The following is a 22,317-nucleotide window of genomic DNA, read 5'->3' as shown; positions in this document are numbered from 1 at the left end:
CGCCTTGTTTGTCCTCTATGGCTTCCGTAAAAAGGGTTGGCCTGCTTCAAAGCAGACATTGGCAGGTTGGATTCGTATGGCCATTTCAGAAGCTTATCTTCATGAAGGCCTTCCGGTTCCATCCTCTATGAGGGCTCATTCCACTAGGTCTGTGGGTCCTTCGTGGGCAGCTCGACGTGGTGCCTCTGCAGTCCAGATCTGCAAGGCTGCAACGTGGTCCTCTGTCCATACCTTTGTGAGGTACTACTACTACAAAGGTGTCAAACCTTTGCCTCTCAGGATGCTTCCTTCGGGCGGCGGATTCTCCTTTCAGCACAGGGACCTAGCATTTGACCACAAGGCAACAGACATAATTACAAGTAAGCCCTATTTATATTGTTAGTATCAGTTTATTTGGGGTGAGCGTTTGGGTGTGGGACCCCCTGAGCTGTTTTGGCTGGACCTCTCCAGGGCATCACCATTTAATACATATAGTCACTTTGTATATCACCTTCATGTTTGTTTATTATTTATGTATTTTTTCACACACATTCTACCCTTAACATTATTATAACACTTGTTAATTACTTTACACACCTGATACTTTAACACTTCACTGTCACCCTTTTTTTCGAGTGATGCCCTGGGGAGGTCTTTGGCTGAACTGACTTTTGGGGTGCCCTGCGTCCCAGATGTGAACCCCAGAGTGTTAGGGACCTGCTCAATGAGGTGACCTTGACGCTGGTGGGCAGGCCCGTATCAGTGGCCATTGATATGCAAACTACCTCTGAAATTCTATATTATAAATTTATATGTATACAGTAATGATCGCATAGTGCATCTGCAACTCTGTTTTTTGTATATGCCACTTTGAAATCTCAGCATGATAGCACCTTTCATTACTATTAGGGTGTGCAGTCTAGAGCCCCTCCGGATACCCTATGGACCCTGGTGTAGAAAATATGAGATATGGTAAGAACTTACCTTTGTTATCTCTATTTCAACGAAGTCCATAGGGTTCCACAGGACTCCCGTCCTGTCGCACCTGTGCTGCAGATGGGCTTTACTCTGGTCACCGGTTTTTCCGTCTCCCTCTGGTGAGAATGGGATTCTTGTGTGTGTCCAGATCTTTTTTCTCTCTCTTCCTTCTACTCTGGCCTATGGCTTGGTACGTAACTGAGATGCCTTGGCTTGGGGGCCGGGTATAGGAGGGAGACCCTAGTGCATCCTGGGAGGCTGAAAACTTTAACTCTATGGTGCCCGATGCCTGACGTCATCACCTATACCCCAAGGTATCCTGTGGAACCCTATGGACTTCGTAGAAATAGAGATAACAAAGGTAAGTTCTTACCATATCTCATATTTTTGAGATTTTTACAAATTTAATGAAAAAAAATAAAAACTAAGAAATCACATGTACATAAGTATTCACAGCCTTTACTCAATACTTTGTTGATGCACCTTTGGCAGCAATTACAGCCTCAAGGCTTTTTGAATATGATGCCACAAGCTTGGCACACCTATCTTTGGGCAGTTTCGCCCATTCCTCTTTACAGCACCTCTCAATCTCCATCAGGTTGGATGGGAAGCGTCGGTGCACAGCCATTTTCAGATCTCTCCAGAGATGTTCAATTGGATTCAAGTCTGGGCTCTAGCTGGGCCACTCAAGGACATTTAGGGAGAGGGGCCCTAGATTGCATACCCTAAGCACAATGTGAGGTGCTACCTGCTGAGACTTGTAGTGCTGCAAGCAGAAAATGAAACAAATGCAGGTGTACACTCTAACCATACTGAACCTAATAATAATACTGCTAAATTGCATCTAAGAAGGTCTTAGCATAATGATGGCCACTAGTGTGAGATTTAAAGTGAACTTTTAATTATAATCTCCCTTATGTAGGACTTAACACATAGGCGTTCCTTATTATTCTTTAACCTTCACTTTACATCTCACACTAGTGTGATGCCATGGGGCGGTTCTGCTGGGTTAGCCTGGGGGGTACCATGCCCTGTATTTGTTCCATAGGAGTGTTAGGGACCTGCCTGATGGAGGTCACCTGGATATGGTGGGCAGGCCCATAATTATGGCCATCATTATGCTAAGAACCTCTTTGGTGCAGTTTAGCAGTATTATTATTAGGTTCTGCGTGGCTAGAGTGTGCACCTGCATTTGTTTCATTTTCCACTCAAGGACATTCACAGAGTTGTCCTGAAGCCACTCCTTTGATATCTTGGCTGTGTGCTTAGGGTCGTTGTCCTGCTGACAGATGAACCGTCGCCCCATTCTGGGGTCAAGAGTGCTCTGGAGCAGGTTTTCATCCAGAATGTCTGTGTACATTGCTGCATTCATCTTTCCCTCTATCCTGACTGGTCTCCCAGTTCCTGTCGCTGAAAAACATCCCCACAGCATGATGCTGCCACCACCATGGTTCACTGTAGGGATGGTATTAGCCTGGTTATGAGCGGCGGCTGGTTTCCTCCAAACATAACGCCTGACATTCACGCCAAAAAGAGTTCAATCTTTGTCTCATCAGACCAGAGAATTTAGTTTCTCATGGTCTGAGAGTCCTTCAGGTGCATTTTGGCAAACTCCAGGTGGCCCGCCATGTGCTTTTTACTAAGGAGTGGCTTCCGTCTGGCCACTCTACCATACAAGCCTGATTGGTGGATTGCTGCAGAGATGGTTGTCCTTTTGGAAGGTTCTCCTCTCGTCACAGAGGAATGCTGTAGCTCTGACACAGTGACCATCGGATTCTTGGTCACCTCCCTGACTAGGGCTCTCCTCGGCTGATCACTCAGTTTAGAAGGCCTGCCAACTCTAGGAAGAGTCCAGGTGGTTCCGAACTTCTTACATTTATTGATGATGGAGGCCACTGTGCTCATTGGGACCTTCAAAGCAGCAGATATTTTTCTGTACCCTTCCCCAGATTTGTGCCTCGAGACAATCCTGTCTCGGAGGTCTACAGATAATTCCTTGGACTTCATGCTTGGTTTGTGCTCTGACATGCACTGTCAAGTGTGGGACCTTATATAGACAGGTGTATGCCTTTCAAAATCATGTCCAATCAAATGAATTTACCACAGGTGGACTCCAATTAAGCAGTAGGAACATCTCAAGGATGATCAGTGGAAACAGGATGCACTTTAGCTAAATTTTGAGCTTCATGTCAAAGGCTGTGAATACTTATGTATATGTGATTTCTTAGTTTGTTTTTTTTTTATTTCATTTGCAAAAATCTCAAAAAAACTTTTTACACGTCATTAATTTATTCCATTTGGGAATAAGGCTGTGACATAACAAAATGTGGAAAAGGTGAGGCGCTGTGAATATTTTCCGGATGACTGCACATAAGTATGCCCCATTGTAGCCCAGTTATGCCTCATTGCAGTCCAGTTATGCCCCTTCAGTTAAGATCCGCTTGAAATGTGTAGTACTCTTCATTTCCGTACTGGCGTCCTCTTTTGTCTGGGGCATGCGTAGTATGAAAACACAAAAGGTGCACTTGATAAATGGGCATACATTCAACTCACATCAGTTGCTGCCCTGGTGGTGCTTACAGTCTGAATAATCGACAACATTTGCACTATACCTAATTTTTGGACTGTGGGAGAACACAAGAGCACTTAGAGGAAACCCACATGAATCGGAGGACATACAAACGCCACATAGATAAGGCATGGTTGCGATGGAACCCATGGCCCCAGTTTTATGATCCAGTAATGCTAACTACTGTACTACCATGCACCAAACAGCCACTTTTATTTATTTTTCTTGCTCATTTTTGGACACTGGGTTTCCAGATATGAGATCCTATACATGGCTTTAGCTCTGCTAAACAGCAATGTCACACCTCTGAAATATCACTGACATTTGGATAATGGTGATATAACTTGTGTCACATTGCTAATTGTGACAGTATTACATGACAGAATGCATATCCGTGAGGAAGGGAAAAACACAGCTGAAGATCACATTGTCCCTTCTGGGGAGATTCTGGAAGGGAGGTCTAAGTGGCAAGGGATAATATGATTCCCATCATTGTGGCTTCGCCCACACATCATGGCATCAAGCCGTGGGAGCTATGTCCTGTTACATCATGAATTTACTTCTCCCACTAACTTCACTAGAGAAGTAGATGGGATCTGGGAGGGGTCCCTGAAATCCCGAAAGAGTAAACAGGTGTGCCTTTTATACAAGCTTTATAACAAATGTAAATTTCAGTATTATAAGCAATATTGTGACCCTTATATTAAATAAAAAGGATATTATAAGTCACCTGGAATTACCTCTAAACTGTTTCTATTACTTAAGTTTTACAGAATAAAGTATAAAATATGTTACACTATGTCAAAATTTAGAGCCATCAATTATGTAAATAAAATTGCAATATTATCACTTTGATTGTAGTTCTGTTTAGCTTTTGAAACATTATGACGCATTGATGTACCTACCTAATATAGGTGGGTTTTCGGTGTTGGGTAAGAAATCATTTAGAATCAACAAAAGCACAGAGAATCCAAGTACAACCGTTATCTTAAATCCCAGGCGCTCACCACCCTCCATTGGGATAAACATGCTGGATACATCCACCAGCACGAGCAGGCACGCAGGAATAATAAGGTTAATGACATACAGAATGGGAGCTCTCCTTACCACCACCTGTAAATAGAATTATAACTGTTCAGTAAATGTAAAAAATGTCCTTAAGTTACTGGTGTGATAAATACAATCTGAGAACTCTTAAAATTACTTTATCATGGAATTACCTGATAGATGACCTTGCTCCACTCATCCCCATACTTGGAGACATTTAAATTGATAATGCTGATGCCCCTGAGATCCCACTCTGACTTTGCAAATTCTGCCTTTGACAAGAGCATCACCTTATCAGCGCTGGAAGCAGGAGTCAGGACCACATCGGAAACTGATGGAAGAGGGGAAATTATATTCTTCAAATTAACAGGAACAGTTCATATTAATATTGTATCACACTGACTAGATCTTAATCACAATGTAATATATTGTGTTACCTCCATACTTGCTGATATTTATGGCATTATCTTGGTGTATGGCCAACTTTTGTCATAGTTGTTGACTTCCCTGTGTCCTCGTGCTGATGCGGCGGTGGCACAGAGACATCAGAGACATCGCAGCCCCATTCCCTGCTGTACAATGCCACCATTTTCAGCATTGTTTTGTGAGGAGGGGGGGGGCACGGCAATTATGTGATTGGCTTCAAATCATGTCATCGAATCCCAGAACTGCCCTCTTCTCCGAGTAAATGAGCGGGATCCGGGAGGCTGCCTAGTTTCCCAGGAGAGCAGCGTACGGCCCCACCCCCCAATCAGCAAGCAGCTGCATCCACCCCCCAGTATAAAAGTGAACAAGTATGCACCATGTTATGCAGCACTTTTCAGAGGATATTTTAATTGTTCCCTGCCCCCCTGGAGCTTCCAGGTTAAACGATCTACCACAAAAATAAGCACACACACATTAGAGTCAGACCAGTTGGTTTTAGAACTGTGGGAGTAAACCAGATCATCCTGGGGAAACCCAGCATGAAGAGAACATCCAAACCTGAATGCCCTGGTAGGAACTGAAAGCCTGATTCAGAGTTAGAAGCAAATTTAAAAAAGGAATTTGCTCCTGGAACAAACCATGTTACAATGCAAAGGGGTGCAAGTGCATTTATTTTTTTTCTTGCAGGAAAAATACTTGCTGCTTTGGCATTTAGCAAACAAATGCTGGGCCGATTTGTTTTTACATTAACATTTAGTATTAAGCTAGTAGACACCGCTTCCCAGTTTAAATATCACGTTTCTGGGCGGATTGGATACTGTCAGATCAGGATATGCGCTGGCAGAGTTGAGGTGCTGAGTCAGGTGAACCCCTCGATCTTAGCCAAGAGTCACAGCAACGTTTTATTGGCTTGGCTGCTGGAAATCCGAAGGTCACGGCCCTCTAGGAGGGGACGAGAGGGGAGGTGTTGGTGTTGGAGTGCAACAGAAACAGGTACAGAATCAGCAGGCAATAGAAATCAGGGATTCCGAGGTCAAGTTCATAGGGAAAGTAACAGTACGGAAAGACAAGCTGAAGTCTGGAGCATAGGCAGGAAGCAGAACAAAATAAGCCAAGATCTATGACACAGGCAGGTAACAGAACATAGAGACAAGCTGAGGTCTGGGACACAGGCAGGTAACAGAACATAGAGACAAGCCAAGGTCTGGGACACAGGCAGGTAGCAGAACATAGAGTCAAGCCAAGGTCTGGGGCATAGGGAGGTAGCAGAACATAGAGACAAGCCGAGGTCAAGGACACAGGCATGTAACAACATAGAGACAAGCCTAAGTCTGGGGCACAGGCAGGTAGTAGAACATAGAGACCAGCCTAGGTCTGGGGCACAGGCAGGTAACATAACATAGAGACAAGCCGAGGTCTGGGACACAGGCAGGTAACAGAACATAGAGACAAGCCTAGGTCTGGGGCACCGGCAGGTAACAGAACATAGAGGCAAGCCAAGGTCTGGGACACAGGCATGTAACAGAACATTGAGACAAGCCTAGGTCTGTGGCACAGGCAGGTAGCAGAACAGAGAGTCAAGCCAAGGTCTGGGACACTGGCAGGTAACAGAACATAGAGACAAGCCTAGGTCTGGGGAACAGGCAGGTAACAGAACATAGAGACAAGCCAAGGTCAGGGGCACAGGCAGGTAACAGAACATAGAGACAAGCTGAGGTCTGGGACACAGGCAGGTAACAGAACATAGAGACAAGCCAAGGTCTGGGACACAGGCAGGTAGCAGAACATAGAGTCAAGCCAAGGTCTGGGGCATAGGCAGGTAGCAGAACATAGAGACAAGCCGAGGTCAAGGACACAGGCATGTAACAACATAGAGACAAGCCTAGGTCTGGGGCACAGGCAGGTAGTAGAACATAGAGACAAGCCTAAGTCTGGGACACAGGCAGGTAACAGAACATAGAGACCAGCCTAGGTCTGGGGCACAGGCAGGTAACATAACATAGAGACAAGCCGAGGTCTGGGACACAGGCAGGTAACAGAACATAGAGACAAGCCTAGGTCTGGGGCACCGGCAGGTAACAGAACATAGAGGCAAGCCAAGGTCTGGGACACAGGCATGTAACAGAACATTGAGACAAGCCTAGGTCTGTGGCACAGGCAGGTAGCAGAACAGAGAGTCAAGCCAAGGTCTGGGACACAGGCAGGTAACAGAACATAGAGACAAGCCAAGGTCAGGGGCACAGGCAGGTATCAGAACATAGAGACAAGCTGAGGTCTGGGACACAGGCAGGTAACAGAACATAGAGACAAGCCAAGGTCTGGGACACAGGCAGGTAGCAGAACATAGAGTCAAGCCAAGGTATGGGGCACAGGCAGGTAGCAGAACATAGAGACAAGCCGAGGTAAAGGACACAGGCATGTAACAGAACATAGAGACAAGCCTAGGTCTGGGGCACAGGCAGGTAGTAGAACATAAGAGACAAGCCATGGTCTGGGACACAGGCCCGTAACAGAACATAGAGACCAGCCTACAGTAGGTCTGGGGCACAGGCAGGTAACAGAACATAGTGACAAGCCGAGGTCATGGGCACAGGTGGAGAGTCAGGAGAAGCAGGGTCCACTACACAAACAGGAATTAAAAGCCACACTGGAGCAAGGTAAGTCATTTTATACTCTGGCACTGAATAGTGCTCTGAGTCTTCCTTAAATAGGTTGCTGACTCAAATTTGTGATGTCACAGTCATATGTGCCTATGCCTTTAAGACTGGGAGAGAGTGGCGTGTGCATCCCTATGGCAGGGCAGCAACTAGGGGGGGCTAGAAGTGCACATGCACCGGGTGCCGGATTGCCGGGAGTGGAAAAAGCTGACTTGCTTTTGCTTGGGGGCTGCAAGTTCAGTAAAGGGACAACCAAAAATGGCCACTGCCAAAGAGGAGACAAGTGCTAGAGGTCCTTACTGGACCTCTAGCGCCTGTCTCCTCCTTGGCGGCGGCCATTTTTGGATGGCCGTTTTTAGCAGATTCCATGCGGACTAGCCATAGTGCACTGCTTTATGGAGGAACAAGGACAAAATCCAAGTGCAGAAAGGGAGGGGGCGCAAAATTGCTGCCTTGCACCGGGTGACAGATATCCTAGTTTCGGCCCTGCCTATGGGAGCCAGCTAGCCAACCTGCAGACATCGGCTGGAGAGAGACAGACGTCATGGATCCCGCAATAGAGTAGACTGCTTAAAGACACCAGGTAAGTCGGTCCCAAGTGATGTATCAAGACATTAACTTTATCTGCGATTTATTAATTTTATTTCTTTTTACCTTTATCTGGATTTTATCTAACTCTGAATCAGGCCCCAAAAGTAAGGCCCCAGTGCTGTGAGACATTAATGCTAACCACTGTGCCAACTTTGAGTAATGAATGCACTTACAGCAACACACACAGTAACACAGGGTACCCACAATCAAACTTGGATCTTAATTATATACGTCTGTCATGCTTTATGAAAATAAATGATTCATATAGAAGTGCATTTGACATCAGCGTTTGATCGGAGTTACACAATACAGTTGTATGGTGTTGGGTGACCTGGCACCTTCCTGCATCTCTCTGTCTGTGGCTTTCTGTTATCCTACACTCTCCTACTTACATCATGTCATGGACTCGCCGCATCCATTTCCTTACTAAGAGAATCACATTAGCACTTTCATCTTCTGAAATACTCTGTGTTGTTGAGAGCCTTCAGGTAATGGGATTGGTTGTAGGTTGTTCTCTCAGATCATAGTCAAACGCAATTTGTTATGTGAATAGTTTTAAGCAACAATATTTATTGTTTTCAACATTTCTTAAAGAATATGCACTTTATATAATGAAGATTTTAATAAAAATACAGTAGTGCCAATAATTAAGTGTTTTTATTACCTGCATTCATGCTCATGCCAAATGTCAGATTGCACTTTTGTGTGTCAAATGGGAACTTGTAAAGGTCAAGAGGACATGTGGTCACAAGTTTCAGAGTCCGTGTCCTCCGTATAGTGCCATTGTAATACAGCTGCATGTACAGCACATCAAGGGAGTCGTCCTCTGTTCTGTTAAAAAAAAAACCAATAAAACTAGTGCAAAAGCAGGCACAACATACACAGTTATTGTATTATTTATAATGTTTGGGACTCATTGCTTTAGTCATAAGAGACGTTATAAATACAATTTGGCTTTATCATCCTTAATATTTCTTTTTTAATTATTCCCAATACATCCAGCTTTTCCCGATTTGATATGTATGCTATACTGTAAACTCAACACTTCTGTTTACATTTGTCATGGTAATAAGTACAAACACATTATATTCCATATTGCTCTACGTCTTTTTCCAACTTACGTTTCAGAGACATTGATATCTGGGATCCAAACTGACCCCTCCGGGATGAGGATGCGGTTTATACCACAGAAATCCTGTGGATCCCAGGATAGGAGCTGATTTTCCCATATCTGAAAAAAAGACAAACTGGGTCATTTAAAATAACAGTAATCCCACTTTTTGTACATTATTTTTTATTTTTTATTACTACACTGTACATATTTGGTGTAAAGGTGCCCACACACACATAGCGATCTGCACACAATCCCACGATGTGTGCGATTTCCCCTGAACTCTCCCCCGGCAGCTCCCCGGCAGTCCTATACACGATTTGGAGTAAAAAGCATCCAATCTGACTTAAGATCTATCTTTCATCTTAACTTTTTTTTTTTCCAGTGCATTGGGTCCCAGATTGTCAGATCTGCCCTACTGCACGGCCAGCGGGGACGCGCATCGCATCGTGATCGTGAGTGGGGACTCACGATTTACTCTCAACTTGGCCATATTTTACACGATCTGCCGTTCCAATGTGTCAGAATCCGCCAGATCGGGTAAAATATCGCTGTGTGTGTGGCCAGCATTAGTTGTATTGTCAAGTTGGAGACCCTTTCTGGCACTGGGAAGTCTGAATCTGTAAGGCCAGTTAAATTATGGCGTTGTGGTTTACTAATCATTCACTCCACCCTATTGCAATAGCTTATATTAACCAGCGCAAGTGGAGCAAGTTAATTTTGTCGGCGGAGGAGGAGAGAAGACCTCCCAAAGAAAGAAGACAGCGCTGAAGTGGAGAAAAGGCACCACTATCAAAAAGGCGATAGAAGACAGTGAGTGAAGAAATGAAGAGGCTTCTGCAAAAGAGTTGACACTTGACCTCCACTGCCCAGGTAAAGACGCGAAGGGACAAGAGGCCCAGACTTTGAGAGGAGGCATCAGGAACAGGTAAGGCACTTGCCTATTATCGTGGGTGGCCAACTGTCAATCAACAAATCACTAGAGGCATGCTGTGGCTAATAATAGCCCCTAGGTTTCCTCTTGGCCCCACAGCTGCCATTCTGTGGGGGTTGATGCTAGGCCTATCTTCCCCCTCCAGTGTCTTATCTTGGGTCTTAGGCCTTGACTACAGTTCCAAGCACTAGGCCTGCTGGTATGTGTACATGTGAGGAGGTTCTGCAGCTTCCATGGGTGTTAGGCTACTTCCAATACAGAGTTTGGCCTTGGTCTAATGATTTTGGTCGCTGCTTTGTGACATTATCCCGCCAATGTTTTTTTGTGCAGTATAGTAGGCACTAGACCTTCTACATGTAAAGGCATTAGGCTAGGGGCACATGAACAGGCTTGGCCACATCTTGTTTGAGACTGGGCACTAGGCCCAGCCCACCCTATATCATAAGAGAGGTAATTCCTTGTCTGTAGTGGCCTTAGATCATAGTTTCAACACCCATTTCCCACCAAAAGCAAGGCTGTGCCTAGGGGAGGTGGAGTGGTGTCACCACGCAGGGTGGAGAGGGTGGTATCATCGCTTCCCGTGGCTTGCCGGGTGCCTGAATGTCCTTAGGATGCTCTGGGCATTCAGCACTTTTTTGGTTCTGGTGGCACAGGGCGGAATTTCGCTGCTCTACAGTAATGGGCAAAAATTACAATGTTTACCACCAAAACCATGCACTCATTATAAGGAATAGGTAAAGGGATAAATTGTGTAGGTAGGGTAGCACCCATTGTTTACTTGACAGTAGCTCACCACATGATTTGATAGATGTGGTAAACTCAGTCATATTTATGGGAGGGCACTGCTTTGTGTTTTACAGGTGATATAATCCAATCAGGATGCAGCTAAAAGAAGACACATGGCATAACTATGGTGAGTGTCTGTCGGATTAGCGTACATCTCTGAATCACTCCTAGAATGGTTTGGTTGGGAGCATCCTCCTCTTGTAGCCCTAACTCTTGTGAAAGAAAGGTATCTGTGGGGAACTCTTCCCTAATATGGACACCTTGGTCCCCTGCTGTAGTCCAGAATAATACATGCAGAGTGGATTTGGTGCCATTCCCCACCTATCTGATATATATTTAACAAGTGAGTGTCCGGGTTTATGTGGATGGACTGTTCCATGGTTGGTTTCCTTCACAGGTCATCATGAACTAATCAAGTTCAAAAGAGAAGACAAAAGTAAAGCTTCATATTTCTGAGAACTTGACTTGCAGTCTCTTCATTGATTGATTCATTGATTGGTGGATTCACAGGAAGTGAGAAGGGGAATGATTGACAGAGTATTATTTTGGCCGCAAAAAGTACAATTTCTTATTGCTGCAAATAGCAATGATAAGAAATAATTTTTTCATGGTATTTAAGAAAAAGTCCTGCCCAGACAGCGACTCCCTGAGGCCAATGCCAGAAAAGACTGAATAGTAAAGTGATATATTTTGCCTTTACCTCTGTGTTTGGACCAAGCTAACCTACTCGGCATATGCAGCCATCGTTCAATGCATGCGCACAGTATAAGCTGCCGGGGAGTGGTCTGATGAGCTCCCTCCAGGGAAACTGTAACCTGTAAGCTACAATGGCTATCACCATCTGAAGACAGTTGGCCTGATTAAGAGATGGATGGATGGATTTGCAGAGCGGCTGTGCAATTCCGTCCATCTAAAATGCTAATGCAACAGGAGGTGTCTGTAGGAAACAGAAACCTTCTTGCTGCGACCGAGGTCGCAGACTGGGATCACTATAGCATCCGTCGTGATGGATGCTTTGGCCAGGCTGCAGAAGCTGAAGCTTACCGCAGCCCAGGCTTGCCTACCCTCCCGATTTGGCCGGGAGCCTCACGATTTTCGGGTGCCGCTCCTGGCCCCCCGGGAAGGCAGGCAAGCCTCCCGCAAGCCGCCATCCCTCCCTACCCCTCTGCAGAGTTACTAGGGAAACCCCCGCAGCGGGGAGGCCCGGTGACGCAATTTGCGCTGAATCGCGTCATCGTGGCCCCGCCCCCCGCTTTACAATGCCGTTTACTCCGGCATTGTGATGAGGGGCGGAGCCGCGATGACGCGATCTCGCGCCCACACCCCCGGCCCGCACTGGCCACGCCACCGCAATGGCGTTATCGTGCGGCCACGTCCCCCGATGTAAGCTGACATTCAGCCCCCTCCCGGAAGGAGGAAGCTGAATGTCAGCAAGTATGCCGCAGCCTGACCGAGTCACTTGTGAAGCCAGGACATCTGCGTCCACCAACAGAGACCTCTGGTCCCTATCAGAAAATGGGGGTGACAAGCCCAATTAATTTCTTATGGCTGGGCCATAAGAAAGTATCCTGGGCATCCAATCTCAGCTTGTCACCTGTGTGATCCTCCTGAGCAGCCCGGAGTTCCCTCCTTCTCACTGCTCTAGAGTGACTACATCTAGAGGAGGAAGAAAACATCCTAAAAGAAACACAGGGAGAAGTAGAGAGGAGGGGGCCCGTGTGCAGTCTCCGACATGGGCCCCCTCCTCTCCGCCCGGCAGCGCACTGAGCTGTGCGCGGCCAGCGCCAGAGTTATAGACTCTGGGCACTAGTGTGTGCCCGGAGTCTATAATTTATGCACAGGTCACCGGGAAAATGGCTGCAGCGGCCATTTTCCCTGTACTGCGCATGCGCAAACGATGGGAAAATGGCTGCCGCGGCCATTTTCCAGTCGTTTTACAGTGCCGGACCCCAACGCCGACGTGGGACTCCGGAGAGGTAAGTAATATTATGGGTGCAGGGTGTGCAGTGCGGGGGCCCCCAGGACCCAGGGGCCTGTGTTTCCTGCACACCCTGCACCCATTATAGATACGCCCTTGCAGGGGGTGACAATGAGTGGCAGAGGGTGACAGTGAGAGGTAATGGGGGGCAGGGAGAGGCAGATGGTGGCAGGGGAACAGAGAGAGGCAGAGGGTGACAGGTAGAGGCAGTTGGTAGCAGGGAGAAGTAGAGGATAACAGGGAGAGGCTATAGGTAGCAGGGACAGGGTGACGGAATAGTAGTAGGTGACATGGAGAGGAAGAGGGCGGCAAGGAGAGTCTACCTCTCACTACCAGTGGGTGGTAGTGAGAGGTAGACGATGACAAGGAAAGGTAGAGGGTGACAGGGAGAGGTAGTGGGTGATTGTCTTTGTTGTTTTGTGTGTCTCGTTCCCCCTTGGAAAAGGTATGTTGACCCTGCTTTGTAACCCCCCCTTCTCTTGTCCAGCCAGCGCTGTTACCCCAAGTCCTTCCCTGCCTTGCCCCTCCCCCAGACCAGCCAGTCTTCCCTGAGCCCCCCTCCTAGTCCAGCTAGCCAACCTGTCTGCCCTGCACTTCCTCCCCATGTCCAGCCAGCCTGCCTGTCTTCTCTGTCTCTCTCCTACTGCCCTTTGCCCCCCTAGACCAACCAGCTTTCCCTACCCTTTGCCACACCAGCCCACCATTCCTAGCCCAGTGCCCCCCTTGTCCAGTCTTCCCTGCCAAGTGCCACCCACCTCCCCCATGCTTAGTTTACGCACCAAATGAGGCAAAACCCCTGCTGTAGCTCCATAGGGGGGGGTGGCTGCCTATATTGTTAGTACCGGGCCCCAAAATTTATGATGGCGGCCCAGTATAGGCATTTTTAATAAAGGAATCAATCTTTTCTCCAGCATAAATATTATTTGCAATGGTAGATTAAGAAAGGACAATCTGCACCAGGATGTGAGTTTGCACAATTAAAATATACATATAATTATAATTTAATCACAATCCACAGTACCATACTCCTTAACAAATTACACCTTGTTAATCTACAGTAAACATAATCGATTCAACACATCACAGAAACAGGGTTAACTTATTTTGGAGGAGAAAATAGGACAAATTGCAGCATGCAACAAGCATGATACACATCCAATTCAGCTATGCCAAGCCAAGTCACCACTGAGGCAATGGTAATTTGTGTATGAATATACAAGCTTGATACGTGTGTATAGAAAGTTAGAAACAGGTCAGAGATATAGTAAAATAACCACTATAATATTCAGTATACGATTTGTAGAAATAGCCGATCTTCTGCCATTGTGCCGGCTGCTTAGAAAGCAGCAATGTTCTTAAAAGCAAAACTTCAACTTGCTCCTAAGTGCTGGCTATGGACCTGATTCAGACCCGCTCGCTAAGGCGCGATCACTCGCTCTGAGCGATTTTTGGCCATCTGCGCATGCGTATAATTCACAGTGCACGTGCGCAAGCCATTCGTTGCTATCTGATTTTGGTTGCTCGTAAGCCACTATCAGGTCGCTGCTTGGAGTGACAGATAGCGCCGTTTGTGTGTGGTAACAGGGGAAGGTGCTTGTGAACGGGGAAGTGGATGTGCGAACGCAGGTGTGTCAGGCCGCCAAAACGCCTTTTAAAGGGCGTGCATAATTAGCAAAGTAGCGTCATTGTACATGTCACCTGCATGTATTTCAGCCAGCACTGATCGCTGTGCTTGCGGCAGGTTAAGGTAACTCCAAGGGCTGCGAGCAGCTTCGATGGCTCACGGTGTTCCCGATTAATCCTTCGTTTCCGGAGATGACATGTGTTGTGAGTGGGAAGGGGCGTCTTTAGACACTTGCGAGCACACTTTGCCGTAGCTCGCTAAAACATAGTGGGCGTCCTTAAACGACGCAGTGCGAGCACTTCATTTAAATATCCAGCCCCTTTTTGCAAGCGAGCGACCGCAACTTGCAAGTGGGTTTGAATGAGCTCCTATGTCCCCTCCACTGGAGCTTTTCATTGCTCGGGGAAGGAGGGGAGGTATGATCATAGTAATAAGCACTTGCTTAGGACACTATAGTTCCTTGCTACACCACTATATTTATGAGCAATACAGATATTATGCTACTATTTTATGGGGAAACATGTGATACATAACTTGGAATGGAAATAAGAGGAATAACAGTAAACAGATTATGGAGGATAGGGATAGGCTTCTATGACGAGATCTGCCTTTGAGGAGCATTTATTTAAAATATTTTAAAAATCAAATTCCCTATATGGGTTTCTGTGCTGGAGAAGTATTGTATCTATGCATGGCATGAGGTTATGAGAAGGGATGTCTTGTATCTATGCATGGCAGGAGGTTATGAGAAGGGATGTCTTGTATCTATGCATGGCATGAGGTTATGAGAAGGGATGTCTTGTATCTATGCATGGCAGGAGGTTATGAGAAGGGATGTCTTGTATCTATGTATGGCATGAGGTTATGAGAAGGGATGTCTTGTATCTATGTATGGCATGAGGTTATGAGAAGGGATGTCTTGTATCTATGCATGGCAGGAGGTTATGAGAAGGGATGTCTTGTATCTATGTATGGCATGAGGTTATGAGAAGGGATGTCTTGTATCTATGTATGGCATGAGGTTATGAGAAGGGATGTCTTGTATCTATGTATGGCAGGAAGTTATGAGAAGGGATGTCTTGTATCTATGTATGGCAGGAGGTTATGAGAAGGGATGTCTTGTATCTATGTATGGCATGAGGTTATGAGAAGGGATGTCTTGTATCTATGTATGGCATGAGGTTATGAGAAGGGATATCTTGTATCTATGTATGGCATGAGGTTATGAGAAGGGATGTCTTGTATCTATGTATGGCAGGAAGTTATGAGAAGGGATGTCTTGTATCTATGTATGGCAGGAGGTTATGAGAAGGGATGTCTTGTATCTATGTATGGCAGGAAGTTATGAGAAGGGATGTCTTGTATCTATGTATGGCATGAGGTTATGAGAAGTGATGTCTTGTATCTATGTATGGCGTGAGGTTATGAGAAAGGAAACCATTAGTGCGAGGTTCTGATTTTGTTGTGGACTCGGGGTGGTGATAGGAGCAGACACAGGAGCAGATTTAAATGAGTTTTTAATAAGTGGCTTAGAAGACATGGGAATGGCAAACAAAAAAGTCCAGGTATAGCACTAAAGTGCACTTGATAACTGTAGTGGGGTAAATGGGAGAATGTCCAGATAGTGACAGGCAGGAACAGTCCAGTATGCAGGTATGGTGGGCACTGGGCTGTAACAGAATGCAGGTATGGTGAGCTGTAACGGAATGCAGGCAGTGGTAATGAAGTCCAGCTGGGAGTGAGTGGAGGCAAGGTGCAGGGAAATAACAGGTTCAGGTACTCAGGCAGGTGAGAAGGTAAATGGAGGGTGCAGGGTAAGTCCAGCAGGTTGGAGCAGGCAAGGTTCAGGCTAGTAGCATTTTCAAGCAGCCGCAGCTGAGAAACACGTTGCACTGGCAAAGGAAGGAAGGCTCTGGACCTTCCTAAATACTCAGTGCCGCACTGTGACTGGCTGGAATGAGCACATGAACTACCAGGATTGGACAGCTGGAATCACATGGCCACAGGCAAGATGGCGGTGTCCATGCCAACGGAACGGAAACACCGCCAGACCTCACCAGGCCTAGTGAAATTTGCCTGCATAGAACTACGCACAGCCAATGCCCCTCGCCAAACACCAGCACCGCTGCCAGACACCCCCCGCCACAACGACCTCACAGGTAATACCCGGTGACCACCATGCTGAGAAACCCTGGCCGTGACAATTAGAACTTACAGTAGGTCACTGAAGATGTGCAAAGTGCAACTGGGAGAATATTTATAGATAAGGTGAGAAATAATGGGACAGTGGAGGGATTGGAAGTGAATGGGGAGTCAATGTACAGTAGAGACTGGCAGAGAGGAATTTAAGAATTTGGGGGTGAGCCTTGCAGGAGCAATCATTATGGGTTCCAGAGGTGATGGCCCAAAAAAGCATAATTCTGTATCAAACACATTGTAACTATAGCTGCCTGCATTGAGCATTGGAAGCTCCATTACAATGGGAAAAATAAGTGTCATAACTAAAGAGGGTGCAGGGGGTGCACTTGCTATGGGGCCCAGCGGCTTAGGGGGCCGGCCAAGTTGCTGGTGCAACTGGGAACGCTGGTCTCTGAAGCGATCACAGACTAAAGACACCTCTGATCTCTTCAGAGGCCAGCGTTCCCAGTGATGCAGTGCGCGGGTGTCCGGGTGACGTGATGATGTCACCCGCATCACCCGACATGTGAGGAGCCTGTGTGCCCGCTGGATCTAGTTAGATCCAGTCAGTGGCAGGCGTGGACCCTGGAGAGAAGCTGTAGCGCTGACAACTGCGAAGATAGGCAAGTACTGTATAGCGGAGGAGACAGGTAAGGGGGCACAGCATAAGGGGGCACAGCATAAGGGGCATTACCTGGGGCACATCATATGGGGCATTACTGGAGGCTCAGCATAAGGGGCATTACCAGAGGCATAGCATAAGGGGCATTACTAGGGGCACTGCATAATGGGCACTGAATAAGGGGAATTACAGGGGGCACAGCATAAGGGGTATTACAGAGGGCACTGCATAATGGGCACTGTATAAGGGGCACTAATACAGGTGGCATTGCATAATGGGCTCAACTACAGGGGACGTTGCATAATGGGCACTGCATAAGGGGCACTACTACAGGTGATATTGCATAATGAGCACAACTACAGGGGTACTGAATAGGTAGACCTTTGGGGGCCCTGAGAAAATTTTGCAATGGGGCCCCATACCTATGGTTACGCCCCTGGGCAAAATACTTGGTTGGAGGCAGCTTCTATATATCCATTTCCCCGATGTCCAACTAGCTTCCCAGGGAAACCATAAAAATTATCAAGAAGTATATTTGGTGCAAGTGGCTGGATCACTGTCCAATTGGTCACACACTGGATGCTGGAATGCTTGTTTCCTTTGTTCATGACTGGGGCCTGTTGGTGCGGTTGTTAGATGGGCAAACACAGAGGCCTGTAAAGGCTCATACACACTTAAACATATGCTCCATGAGCCATATCATTAAGTGTTATCCCTTGAACTCTCGGGCATAATGTCGGGAACGACACTGAGCATACACACTGAACTAAATCGTTAACTATATCGTTCAGTGACATCACCCAGCCACATCCCCGAACTTGCAGAATCTGATATCATCAGATTGTCCTGCAAGTTCAGGCGACGGCATACAACATTGCTAACGATCGGCGGAAGCGCGTATTGTTAACAATATTGTGCATACACACTGGACAATATTGGACGATATGAACGATAACCATATTGTTGTCGTCCATATCGTTCACTTTATCTTCTAGTGTGTATGAGCCTTAACTGACATCTGGAGTCATCTTGGAATCTGCATCCATCTGAAGACAGTTGGGCTGATTAAGAGATGGATGGATTTGCTGAGCGGCTGTGCAATTTCGTCCATCTAAAATGCTAATGCAGCTGGAGGTGTCTGTAGGAAACAGAAACCTTCTTGCTGCGACCTAGGTCGCAGACTGGGATCACTATCGCATCCGTCGTGATGGATGCTTTGGCCAGGCTGCAGAAGCTGAAGCTTACCACAGCCTGACCAGGTCCTGGTCACTTGTGAGGCCAGGAAATCTGCGTCCATCAACGAAGACCTCTCATCCCTACAGGAAAATGGGGGTGACACCCCCCATTCCGGGAACAGTGGCCAGCCATGCCCCTGCTCTGCCTCCAAACGCTGCACAGCATGTCAATCATGCTGCGACTTGAGCGGGGGGGGGGCTCTGCGAGATCGCAGGACCAATTTGACACATGCGCAGAACAGTCGGGTTAGCGTACATCTCTGTATCAGGCCTAGTGTTGGCTATTGGGACCTAGATTCGAAATGCTACATTTTTTGAAGCTTGTTAAATAGCGAAGGTAATGATTGAAAGATTAGTAAATGCTGGAGATATCTGTGACATCTCCGCCATTATAGCTGTAATAAATAGGAAACTTACTTAAATATAATAATAATAATAATAATAATAGTAATAATGTTTCTTAAATACTGCATAGCACTTTTCTTGCAATAGGACTCAAAGGGAGTAAATTTACTAAGATTCAAGATGGTCCCATGTGGGTCCCAGCCAATGAACATTCGCTACATATAAAGCGGATGCTGATTGGCTAGCGGCCCGTGAGAAATTTTAGATGACTTCGGTCATCTGTCATTTTGCGAGGTGTATGTATATGTAACAGCATATACTTACATCTGTTCGGCTTGGTTCGGGTAAGTCATTTTTTTTTTAACAAGATCGTGGATGCTACAGAGAGCAGCGCCAGGATGTAGGTGAGTATAGGATCTTATTTGCAGGGCCATGCACACGGATTTCTACTTGAGACAAGTGGACCAACCGGCTGGTACAGGTAAGGACAGTATGTGTGATTGATGTAGGTGTGTATTAAACTTGTACTGTCTAAGGTGTGTGTGTTTTGTCTTTATTTAACTATTTATTTTACAGTGGAGGTACGGGTAGCGGCTGCCTGCTGGCATTTGTTGTTCCACAAGTGCCAAAGGGCACGCATGCTGGCACCTGTAGTTCCAATAGTTTTCTTTGATTTTACACAATATTACCCCCGTACCCACAGCCCAGGGGTGTGGGGTAGAGCCTCAGGCTTCAGACCAAGACTGGGATTTCGGGAGATGGGGGACCCCTTTTTTAGGGGGTCCCCACCTCCCCTGAGATCCCCGGCTTGGCCTGAGCGGCTTGGGGTGATAATGCTTTGGCCCTGGAGACCCAGTAATAGGGTCTCCTGGCTGTGGCATTACACCCCGGTCGTTTTAAGTCTGGTGCTGGTTTTAAATACAGGGGGACCCCACGCAATTTTTTTCCCCCTATATTTAAAACCAGGACTGGCCCTGCAGCCTGGTGCTGGTACCTAAATTACGGTGGAACCCTACTCATTTTGTTCCACGTAATTTTAGGTACCAGGACAGGCTGACGTGCCGGGGGTCGGGTGGAGGCTCACGTCATTTTTTATTTAATAATATAACCAGTTTTTAACTAATTAATGGCAGAAACATACACAAATCACAATGATTTGTGTATGTTTCAGGCTAACTCACAGCTCAGGAGGTGAAGAGTTTGAAAAGTGAGTTGGGAAGAGAGTTTGTTGTCATCTCACCCGAGCTAGTCATCCCGATTCTTGCTAAATTTGAGAGATGTATATTTTAGGTGAAAACTACTTCCAATTTGCCCGATGGTGAGTTAATTCGAGTTAGCTATCTCTCCCGAGTTTTACGAGCGAGGAGAAATCTCTCTCTATCTCACCCGACTTTACCTTTAGTAAATTTGCAAGATGAAAATCAACCCTAAAATCACCTGAGATTGGCATCTCGACCAATCTCGATTCTTAGTAAATTTACCCCAAAGTGTCTTTAAAATACAAAATAAGCTTAACAGCAAACAGAGACATTAGTGATGGACATTAGTGAGAGAAAATGCCTGAGGTGAGCTTTGAGTCTGTTTTTGAAGAATTCTAAAGTGGAGACCTCTCAAACTGTGTTAGTTCCATAAAGTCAGAGCCGCAAAGCTAAAAGCTCCACCCCCGGGTGAATTCAGGGAGATCTTAGCTACTTGCTAATATCCTTCATCTACAGATCGCAGTAAGCGAGCGGGGAAGTAAGGGATCAGAAGCTGCTTCAGGTACCTTGGGCATTGGAGAATTGGTATGTTATACTGCCGGACGTCAGCCCGGCGAATGAAATACCGACGCCGGAAGTCTGGCAGATGACGAACCCGACGGGGGAGGTAAGTAAGCTATCCCTAACCCTCTCCCCCCTATACCTAACCCTCCCTTAGGGGTGCCTAACCCTAACCTCCCCTCCCCACACCCTAAGCCTAACCCTCCCTGGGGGGTTGCCTAACCCTAACCTCCCCCCTCGAGGATGCCTGACCCTAACCACCCCTAGCCTAACCCTCCCAGGGGGGGGTGCCTAACCCTGTCACCCGGGAGAATCTAAACCCAACCCTCCCCCCCGTGCGGCTATCCGCTCCAGACACCCGCCTTACCTATGATCGGTATGCCGGGTGTTGGGATTTCGGCGTGGGGCTAATGACAGGCGCCGGTATTTAGACGCCTATTATTAGTCCCATGCCGGGATTTCACTGTCAGGAAGCCGGCGGTCTGTATTTCGACCGCCGGCTTCCTGACTACATATATCGGACCTTGTAAATACTCTGTATATAGGCATTTTACAAGATTTATGGCTTAATAACGAGGCCACATATTGTTAGCCCACAGCCTTTTATTCATTAGGTGCAAGCTGTGGAATGTGTCTTTTTGTAAGTCCTGTATACAATAGAGTCAATTGTGAGTTATCACTGAGCAATGTAGGATGAGCTGTTACGATTATCCACTTAGTACATAAAGCAGAAAAACCTGCTAAGGTCAAATTTTAAAAAGTTGATCTTTGTGTTCTATACTATGTGAATAGCAGACATAAAGTTGTCATATGCTTTTATGAGACCCTTCTTACCGAAGGCTTATACCACTACAATAACTAACAAACCACGTACCATTTCAGTGTCCATCAAAGTTGTCATGATTTGCAGCTTTTCATCCTGTAAAAATAAGTTGTAAAGATTTACTTTTATACCATGAAGTAAAGCTGTGCTGCCAATCAGACAGAATGCGGAAATAAAATCAGCCATGCTTTGGTACGCAGCAGGACTGGAATCTGAGTAAGCTTAGTCCTATCAAGTGTGTAGCCTCAGCTACAGCTCACATTGTGCTGTTATGTGACATGGACCCCTGACTTCTATGCAGGGACATCTAGTTTTGTGGGAAAACATATGGGCTTGCAGGCCAAGAAGGAGGCGTCTGTGGGGGAGGTTGCTGAGTGCGGATTGGGTGCTCAGGAAAAATTTAGCAAAAAGTATCATTCATTTTTCAAGGATGAATTATTTAAATGAGTTAAAGGCACAAGGCCGATGTAATAAAGACAGTCCTAATATCCATTCACTCTCATGATTAATATAAAACATACGTTAGGCTAAACAAAGCAATTGCTAATAAAACTGTCACTGGTCTACCTATGCTTAACTGCAATAACCTGGGTTCACGTCACATTGGTGAATCAACGCATCATTCATATTATGAATTTGCTTAAAAAAAACACAGACGCAACATTTGTTCACAA

The 22,317-nt window shown here is 46.3% G+C and overlaps 1 protein-coding gene across 4 annotated transcripts in view; it reads right to left on the bottom strand.

Moving 5' to 3' along the window:
* LOC148524706 (5-hydroxytryptamine receptor 3A-like) overlaps positions 1 to 22,317 on the bottom strand; it is a 39,207-nt gene that overhangs the window by 10,979 nt on the left and 5,911 nt on the right. For all 4 annotated transcript variants that reach the window (XM_088471989.1, XM_088471991.1, XM_088471990.1 and 1 more), the window contains 5 exons: positions 21,695 to 21,739; positions 9,369 to 9,478; positions 8,912 to 9,078; positions 4,747 to 4,904; positions 4,432 to 4,639 (listed from right to left, as the gene is read on the bottom strand). In XM_088471989.1, coding sequence (XP_088328115.1) covers positions 4,432 to 4,639; positions 4,747 to 4,904; positions 8,912 to 9,078; positions 9,369 to 9,478; positions 21,695 to 21,739 — 688 coding nt within the window. The remainder of the gene's footprint in view (positions 1 to 4,431; positions 4,640 to 4,746; positions 4,905 to 8,911; positions 9,079 to 9,368; positions 9,479 to 21,694; positions 21,740 to 22,317) is intronic.

Source organism: Taudactylus pleione, unplaced genomic scaffold (assembly GCF_031769625.1).
Source record: "Taudactylus pleione unplaced genomic scaffold, aTauple2 ptg000117l, whole genome shotgun sequence".
Taxonomy (NCBI): domain Eukaryota; kingdom Metazoa; phylum Chordata; class Amphibia; order Anura; family Myobatrachidae; genus Taudactylus; species Taudactylus pleione.
This window is presented reverse-complemented; position numbering and strand designations above follow the sequence as displayed.